Genomic DNA, 9,831 nt, shown 5'->3' on the forward strand with positions numbered 1-9,831 from the left:
AATATTAGAGCATTGATTTAAAAATGTCAATTTGATTTGCTTACATTGATTTGTAAATAATATTAATGCTATAATGTCAAAGCTCATTGAATATGAGTATCAGTATCAGTAAAGCATTCATTAAGTGTTACCATGGGGGATGCTTGGGAAAACCCACCTACACACACACCTGTATAAGTTGTGTGGTGTTATCTTGTGAGTGAGGTTAAGAGAAACACTGGCTAGAGTGACAGTCTCACATGTGTACCAGGAATACATTATAGAAGGCTAATTTTACCAACCACAGAGAATATTAGCACTCACATTGGGTGGTAATGATGGTGACCGGCAACTTCTGGCTGGAATTTTCCACTCACAGTAGATTAAAACTAGAATATGTTTTATATTTTAGATTCCTCAAAGTAGCTCATTTTGCTTAGATGAACAGTTTTACACCTCTGTGCTGGATTTTCTCAGTCAGCTTTATGAGGTAGAGCCACCTGGAATTCAGGCTTTCAGTTAACAGCTGTGCTGAACTCATCAAGAGTTAATTACTTGAATTTCTGGTCTCTTAATAAAGTGTTTGAGAGCATCAGTTAAAGTAAAGTAGTGAAGAGGTAGAGTTACAGGTATACAGTGAATAGTGAATATTTGAGTAATGTTCGAATCCAGATTATGAGAAGCAACAACTACTCAACTCAACTCAACAAAATAAAGAATAGAAAATGACTTTAGGTCAATCAGAAACATTTAGAAAACTTTGAAAGTATCCTCAAGTGCCTTCACTGCAAATACCATCAAAAACGTTATAATGATGAAACTGGCACTCATCAAGACAGCCCCAGGTATCTGTGCACAGGATAAGTTTATCAGAGTTACCAGCATCAGAAACCATAAATTAACAGCTCCCCAGATAAGAGCACCTAAATGATCCTTTAACAGAGTATTTTGGTTTGTTTAACACTTTTGCAGATCCCAATTTTAGCCAGACACCGCCGGGCACCATCATTACCCCCCACTTACTATAAGCAAATAGGAATCTTTTATTTGCAATCTTGATCTTTTGCCAGTGCAATATTTTGCAGTCATTAAAAAAAGGACAGGAACACAACACAGCACAACACAGCACGCATCTTTTCTTATGATGTTTATTGAGCAAACGCTGAAATTCATCATGATGAATAAAGACATGGGATTGCAAACAGTAGCACCTCATTAATGTTAGGAATTTAAATTCAAGTCCATCCTATGCATTCAAGAATGTATGTGCGCGCACAATCATGTTTATTTTCATTTGCACTCATAACGTAAACGTAACCGATGACGGTAAAAAGCATGTTTAAGGCTAGGAGTTTCTTAGTCGCTTCATGTACTGTATGTATATGGTTAATGGGCTTATTGTGACTGCTGTCATCCTTTTGTTTTTAACTGACTTATGTTGTTGTATTTGTTTGGCTCAGTTGGTATCCTCGCATTTGTATTAGTAAGGCTACTTAGTCGGAAAACACATTTCTTCACAGAACGCCCTATAGATCGCCCTACCCATGTTATTGTCAAAATAAGCATTTAGACGGACTTCTCGACATGTATACGCCACTCTCTCAGCATCCATTCGTAAGCTGTGCAAATCTCTATAATACTTCCATACATACAGATACATACAGATTTTTCTACCCCAAGGAATGGGGAGCGTGCTCCCCCCCTGAGCTGGCATGCAGACGCCCTATCCCCAGTGCCCCCAGGTCCCCAGCTATTGCACACGGAAAGAAATAGGTCTAAGCCCACGATACCCCCGACCCGCATCTGCAGCGAATCCAATTTAAAGCTGTCACTCAACATGCATTTAGAATTTTAGCTTGCCGCGTCGTATGGCTTCTCTCTGCTTCTATGCTTTTTTTATTTTGTTTGTTAAATCTTGACGGTGGTTAACGTAATTAAGTACATCTTTATCTAGCTTTATGTTTTCTTTGCAATGTTAGTTCAGATTTGATTGCTAGTGTCAGTGTCCTCCTCCTGCTCCTCCGCCGTTTACTCCACGGCTCCTCGTCTCTCCTCGAATGACGTCTGAAGAAGTGCTTCTTCTTTACTCGGTTTCCGTCACCTGCTTCACCGACTGCGTGGACACCTTCTCCACCTTTTTGGTGGCCACCAGCTTCTCCTGCACCACCTCATCCACCTCCTTCACTGTCTCGGTGACGGTTACAGACTTGGTGACATGCTTGGCTCCGTCCTCTCCGGTAGTGATGGTCTCCACAGTCTTGGTGATCACCACCTTCTGGCTGGAGTCGTCTTTGGTGGGGCTTTCGTCCACTCCGTTTGAGATCACGTCTTTCTTGTCATCGGCTTCTTTCTTGCTTTCTTTGTCGGCTTTGTCGGAAGGAGCGTCTTTCTTGTCCGCCTTCTTTTCTTCAGGCTCTGCAGGCGCCTCGGTCTTTTTGCTGGCCTTCTCAGCTGGTTCGGTGGCTTTTGGTGGTTCTGTCTTTGCAGTTTCTTTCTTGGGAGGCTCTGCTTTGGGCTCTTCCTTCTTGGGACTTTCGCTCTTGGGAGCTTCTTTCTTTGTCTCTTCTGCTTTTGGAGCTTCTGTCTTGGGTGCCTCTTTAGGTTTTTCGCTCTTTGGAGAGCCAGCCTTTGGTGATTCTGCCTTGGGAGATTCTGCTTTAGGAGATTCTGCTTTAGGAGATTCTGCTTTGGGAGATTCTGCTTTAGGAGACTCTGCTTTAGGAGATTCTGCTTTAGGAGATTCTGCTTTAGGGGAATCACTGGTCACAGTGGCTTTGTCTTTCTCGCTCTTGGCCTCTTCTTTTCCTTTCTTGTCCTCTTTCTCGACTTCTTCCTTGGCCTTTTTGTCCTCGCCCTTTTTCTCTGGTTCTGCTTTGTCCTCCGTCACAGCTTCCTCTTTCTCCTCAGCCTCCTCTTCTTCCTCTCCTCCTTCCTCTTCTCCACCGCTGGCCTCCTCTCCAGCCTTCTCCTCCTCCTTCTCTTTCTCTGGCACGGCTTTTGATTCGGGTGCCTTAGCGCTTGAAACCTTCTCCTCAGCTTCCTCTTCTTGCTCTCCGTCTTTGTCCTCACCTTCCTCAGCTTCCTCACCTTCTTCTTCTTTCTCTCCCTCTCCTTCCTCTCCTTCTTCATCGTCTCCTTTTTCTTCCTCACCTTCTTCTGCTGCTGCTTCTTCTTCCTCGTCATCACCTCCTTTCTTCTCTCCCTCTTCGGCTTCCTCGGCTTCATCTGCGGGAGCACTGGCGCTCACTTTTTTGGCTTGGGTTGAAGCGACAACTTCTTCTTCCTCTTCTGCTTCTGCTTCACCTTCGCCTTCACCTTCACCTTCGCCCTCTTCTGCCTCTGCCTCTCCCTCGTCTTCTTTTCCCTCTTCTTCAGCTTCTTCTTCACCTTCTGCTTCCTCTTCTCCCTCATCCTCTTGCTTTTCTGCAGCAAGCTCTTCCGCCATCTCTGCCAGGGCCTCGTCCAGCTCTGATTTCTCGTCCTCCACTCTGGTCTCCTCGATGATCTCCTCCACGAACTTGTGCTGCACCCTCAGCTTGGGGGGTTCGGATTTGACCTTGGGGCCTTTGCTGACGGACTGGCGGTAAGGGAAGGTGCTGAAGTGGGTTTCCTCTCCTTCAAGGAGTTTCCTGGATGGAAGGATTGTGAAGAAGGGATAGGATTAACACAGTGTACAAACCATCCAACCATAATCCAACATTATAGACTCAGCATGCAACTGCTTGTTTGTGTGCTTACCTGTATGCTGCAATCTCAATGTCTAACGCCATTTTGACATTGAGAAGGTCTTGGTATTCGCGTAGGTGTCGAGCCATCTCCCATTTCGTGCTCTTCAGCTCGTTATCCAGCTGGTGGATGGTTTCCTGGAGGTGCAAACACACAGAAGCACACAACTTTATTTCTTTATCTGAGAGCAAAAAAAGAATAAAGCAAGAAAAAAGTTGTTTATCTGCAAATGTTTGCAAACTGTTGCAAATGACATTGTCTAAAATTAAATTATTATCTTTCTAATGTCTTGTTTTTATCTGTTGAGGGTTTATTCATGCCTTTCTCTTGTTTACTGCGGCACGAAACATACGTCATCATCGTCCTTATCTTTTTTATTGTCCTTATCATCATTATAATCGACAAGCTCTCCCCCTTTTTAGGCTGTGGTACCCCACAACCTTTTTGACGCAGTAAGTTGTAAACTAGCCCTCCTTATTGCAGCAGTAGCAGCAGCAGTAGGGGCACTGCAAGCCCACTCACTGATTACGTAGCAGCCGTATAGTTTCAAGGGCATCCACTACGAAAAGTGCTGTGTAATTCCTGCTGTAATAAGTTCATGAGGACGCAGCTCTGAAAAGGGAAAGCACTGCAGCAGTGAGCAGCATTATAACTGCGTAAATAAGACTGCATAAGGTTATCCGACCGGCTGCTCTCTCTCTCTCTTTCTCTTTTTCTCCTAACTCTCTGCAACATGACACCACTGCACTGCACCTCAGCTGTAGTCTGTAGTCTGTAGTATATGTTTACCTCTGCAGAAAACTCCTAGAAAACTCTCGAAACACTGTGCTGCAGTGCTTTTCATATACATACATATATATATTATATGTACATCAGAACTCAGAAATCACGATTGATATCCAGCTTGTATAGGATTCAATTGAAAAATAAAAATATTTGCCTTCTATATGAAACAGTACACTAATTTATGAACATATTTAAAGTATTTAAGTATTATCTGAGGTCCTGCACTGTTTGCAGATGTGCCGCAGGTGATTTATTAGCATTATGCTGCTGCATTATACAGGGTACATAGAGGAGGAGGAGGAGGAGGAGGAGGCAGCCTGAGTAAGCCTGTGATGCGTCAGCAGTTTTCTCAATGCAGCTATAGGGGGAGTCTGCTGCATTCACAGCAATGTATTGATATACGCTGTTTATGTATTGGCTATATATTGTATATGGATGCTACTAAGTTACTGATACCTATGAGACTTGAGACTTTAAAAAAATACTTTTCTATTAACTTATTTTATATTGTACATGATATCAAGTAGTTAGATTCAGATGTTATAAACAGACAGACATGTTAAATATAGTGACATAAAAGTGACTTATTTAAAATTATATGTGCAACAGAAATAAATAACAAATATATTAACAAATATGTTAAATAATAATGTTTCAATGTTTAAAAATATATTGAGTGATTATTAGATAAATATGTATGTTCTTATGTAGAATTTAACAGTCATTTTCTATTGTTTACATATAAACGACATTTAAAAAATAAACAGTGGTTTATTTATATATATTTGATACATTACTTATCAAATACATATAAATAAATTACAACTTTTAATCAAGTAACATGAGTGATCATTTGTTAAATATGTACTTAAACTATTTATAGTGAATACAAGTAACTCTAGATGTGTGTTATAGAAATATATTACAAATATATAGACTATGTGAAACATTTTTTATGTAAATGAACATGCAGGTAGAATTAAAATAAAATAGACATATTAAACATTTATAACCAATACAAGTGATACTCGTTTTGTAATAAAAAAAGTTTTATAGTTTAATTGTCTATTGTTTATATATAGTGTCTATATAGTTTAGTGTAGTGTTATAAGTTAAATAGACACTAGACATGTGTTATAGTGTTATAGACACTAGACATGTGTTATAGAAATATATAACAAATATATAGACTCAATATGAATGCATATGCATTTGTGTAGGAAATGCATTAAAAGGATGCATGCACACTAATAAATCACACACTTTTGCATCAGTTTTGCATCATTTATCAGATGTATCAGCAGTATATGTTAAGTGCATATGCAGCAGCACTCACCTGTAGTCCGCCCAGGTCGGAGCAGTGCCTCTCCTCCACGTCGGTCAGCTGCCTCTCCAGCGAGTCCTTGGTGCCGCGCACGGCCTCCAGCTCCACGGTCTTGGCCTGCAGCTGGCGCCGGTAGTCCGCGATCTCGTCGCGCGCGCTCCGTATGGCGTCCTTGTTCTGCTCGGCAGCCTCGGTCAGCTTGGCGTAGCGGCCCACGAACCAGTCCTCCACCTGCTGCAGGTTGTGCGCTGAGTGGCCCTCGAGCTGCGCGCGGATATCGCGCAGCGCCTCGGTCAGGTCGGCGCGGCTGTGCTCGCGCTTGTCGGCGGCGGCGTGCGTGGCCTCCTGCACCTGCACGAGCAGCTCGCCCACCTCCTCCTCGTGGTTGCCGCGCACGAACGCCACCTCATCCTGCAGCGAGCGCACCTTCTTCTCCAGCTCCTGGCGCGCGAGCGCCGCGTCGCCCGCGTCGCGCCTCAGAGAACGCGCCGCCGCCTCGGCCTCGTCGCGCGCGCGCGCCTCGTCGTCCAGGCGCTCACGCAGCCGCTGCGCGTCCTCCTCGGCGCGCTCCGTGTCCAGCTGCACCTGAGCCCGCTCGCGGTGCGCGGTCTCAAGCGCGGCGCGCAGCTCGCCCAGCTCGCGCTCGTACAGCTCGCCCAGCTGCGACTGCGACACCTGCTTCTGGCGCAGCGCGTGGATCTCGTCCTCGATCTGCCGGTTCTGCTGCTCCAGGTAGTGCACCTTGTCGATGTACACGGCGAAGCGGTCGTTCAGACCCTGCAGCTGCTCCTTCTCGTTGGCGCGCTTGTTGTAGTCGGGGTCCACCGCGCTCAGGTCCGCGCTGTCGGACACGCTGCTCAGCACCACGGAGCTGTAGGCGCGCGCCGCCGCCGGCACCGGCACGTTCACGCCGCGCTTGTAGACGGAGGCGGAGGAAGACACGGGGCTGGCCCGGGACCAGGAGGCGGTCTGAGAGCGGAAGCCGCTGCTGGGCGTCCCGACGCCGCTGCTGCGGCTGTAGCTCGTCCGCGTATCCATCGTCCTCCGGAACGGGCTTCCTATAGAGTCTACGGAGAAACTCATCCGTGCAGGTGGCACGCAGACAGGTAGACAGACAGGTGACAGGCGAAAGGGGGGGAGAAAGGGGGGATATATGTGTATGTGTGTGTGTATATGTGTGTGTATGTATGAGTGTGTGTATATGTGTGTGGCTGGCTCTCACGGCGCTCAGAACGGTCCTGCCTGGGGTTTATATATCCGAGGTGCCGTTGCGATAGAGGAGGGGGGAGGGAGGCGCTTCTGACTGGACCATTGATCCGCGCGCGAGGAGCAGGACGGGGAGGGCTAGGAGCATCCAGCATCCAGCAGCCTGGCTCAGCATCCTGATGGTCAAGCATCAGGAGCACGTGGGGCGAGGCTATGGGAGGAAGTATAAGGAAATGTGAGGCACGTTCCGCAAAAAAGGACTAAAAAATGAATTAATCTGAATAAAGGCAATGAACTGCATACCAACATATGTTATATATCATGTATAAAACCCAGAAAAGCAACAGTTCTGGTTTAAATCATGCAACCAATGCAACTCAAGGATGTTTTCAGCACCTCGGACAAAAAGCGTCCCAAAGTGAGTCTCTACAGCCATTATTCATCTGTTTAACACCACTGATCATATAGGACACACTTTAAAAGAGATATATATATATATATATATTTGAGCCCGGTAAACTTTAAACTTTGCTCCATTAAAGAGGCACTAAACCCTAAAACATAAATTTTTCATTAGTAGCTGAAATGTGTTTCTTAAAAGTAATGAAGCATACCAGTCCTGTTTAAAATTTTTACAAACATTTCCTAACCTTTAAAAACACTTTTATTGCAGTAATTTCCGCCTCTGCAGTGCCCTTTTAGGTTCAACTGTGCTATAGAGGAGGTGGATGTTTCCTTACAATATGCAAATCTGTCAATCAATAATACCGCCCCCCTGGTGACAATGTTCAACCATGTGCGCCTTATCGCCATCAGAAGGACACTGCTGCTGCTGCGGCTCAGCCAATCAGCTCTTCCTCCTGCCCCGCCCCGAAACCCATACATCACCCTACAAAACATAATGTTGACAAGGACAAATGGCTCATTTTTGTAAGCTAGATCACTGGCTAGTTGCCTGATGAACCCATGCTAGCTAGCACATTGCTAATACAGCTAGCTAGCGCATTGCTAATACAGCTAGTTAGCACATTCTAGTGAATGTTGAGCTGGTGGTAGTGAGTGGATCAGATACAGCAGTGATTAGCATGGTGGTGGTGTATGAGGTGTTATTGTGTGTTGAGCTGGTACAGTGAGTGGATCAGATACAGCAGTGATTAGCAGTGATTAGAATGGTAGTGGTGTATGAGGTGTTAGTGTGTGTTGAGCTGGTGGTACAGTGAGTGGATCAGATACAGCAGTGATTAGCAGTGATTAGCATGGTGGTGGTGTATGAGGTGTTAGTGAGTGTTGAGCTGGTGGTACAGTGAGTGGATCAGATACAGCAGTGATTAGCAGTGATTAGCATGGTGGTGGTGTATGAGGTGTTAGTGAGTGTTGAGCTGGTGGTACAGTAAGTGGATCAGATACAGCAGTGAAATGGATAATTGGTGTAGAAATATAGAAGTGGTGAAAATGTTATGCTAGATCAGTATATATAATAATATAAATGTATAAACACATTAACAGGTTGCTGTAGTATTGCTGGTAAATTTTCATGTCTGTTTTTCCCAAATGCTGATTAAGTCTAATATCAAATCAGATCATCACATGTTTTTGTATTGTAGTTTTTTACAATGTATATTGTTAATCCTGTGATGTAGCAAAGGATCAATTATACAATAGTATATGCCATAATCTGGATTAGAACATTACTCAAATATTCACTATTCACTGTATACCTGTAACTCTACCTCTTCACTACTTTACTTTAACTGATGCGCTCAAACACTTTATTAAGAGATAAGAAATTTAGCACAGCTGTTAACTGAAAGCCTGAATTCCAGGTGACTCTATCTCAAAAAACTGACTGAGAAAATCCAGCAGAGATGTGCAAAACTGATCATCTAGGAAAGAGGAGCTACTTTGAAATATAAAATATAAAACATATTCTGGTTTGTTTAACACTTTTTTGTCCATAAATAATGAAAACAGTGAATTTAAGGTGTGTCCAAACTGTCGCCGAATACTGTATGTATATATATATATTTTATTATTATTATTATTAAATATTTAATAAATAAAATTTATTTATTTATTTATTTAACAGAACATTCTTACACATTTTACTGAGAGAAAGTATAGCAGAACTCAGGGTTTTCTGACTGGTGAAACTGTCTAAAGGCTGAAAGTGTTTAGCCCATCATCAAGAAAAGCTGAAGCGATGCCAAAACCCATCCGCAGCATCCGCCACCTCGACAGAACCGAACGCCGGCAGTGTGTGCGCTGGAAAGAGTCTTAGCTAGAGAGAAAACCAGGAAATGGGGAAAAAGGTGTGGTTAAATGTGGTATGTGCAAACAAAATGTAACTTTTAATATGTTTTATGTATTTTACAATATGATATATTTGAAAAAAATAAATAGGAGCAGAAAATATTTAATTCATATTTAATTGTTCATATATATATATAATAATTATATAATAATTAATTTTGGCTTTGAAAACCAACAAAAAAAAGTCCTAAAAAAACATATCTGCTTAAAAATCCAGCTCAAGACCAGTGTTTGCTGGTAGCTGGTTTTAGCTGGTTTTAGCTGCTCTTTGATGGTCAAGGTTGTTTAAAATCTAGTCATCCAGGCAAAAACATACCCTATATGTGTTTCTCAGGTTGGAAACATTAATAATATTCTATTACAAATGTAAATTAAAAAATAATATTAAGTTAATATTAGAAATGTTAACATTTACATTTTCATTTTTTGGTTCACTGAACATCAGATATTTATGACGAATAAATGTAAAAATGTGTTTTACATTTATTCGTCATAAATAT

The 9,831-nt window shown here is 42.9% G+C and overlaps 1 protein-coding gene across 1 annotated transcript; it reads right to left on the reverse strand.

Moving 5' to 3' along the window:
* Positions 1-1,109: 1,109 nt before the first annotated feature.
* On the reverse strand, positions 1,110-7,039 carry nefma (neurofilament medium chain a). The gene is made up of 3 exons (XM_022666509.2): positions 5,828-7,039; positions 3,718-3,842; positions 1,110-3,608 (listed from the first exon to the last, which is right to left on the reverse strand). Exons 1-3 carry the CDS (start codon positions 6,896-6,898, stop codon positions 2,063-2,065), a joined length of 2,742 nt encoding a protein of 913 aa, XP_022522230.2. The 5' UTR covers positions 6,899-7,039; the 3' UTR covers positions 1,110-2,062.
* Positions 7,040-9,831: the final 2,792 nt, after the last annotated feature.

The sequence above is a fragment of the Astyanax mexicanus genome, chromosome 17 (genome assembly GCF_023375975.1).
Source record: "Astyanax mexicanus isolate ESR-SI-001 chromosome 17, AstMex3_surface, whole genome shotgun sequence".
Classification (NCBI taxonomy): domain Eukaryota; kingdom Metazoa; phylum Chordata; class Actinopteri; order Characiformes; family Acestrorhamphidae; genus Astyanax; species Astyanax mexicanus.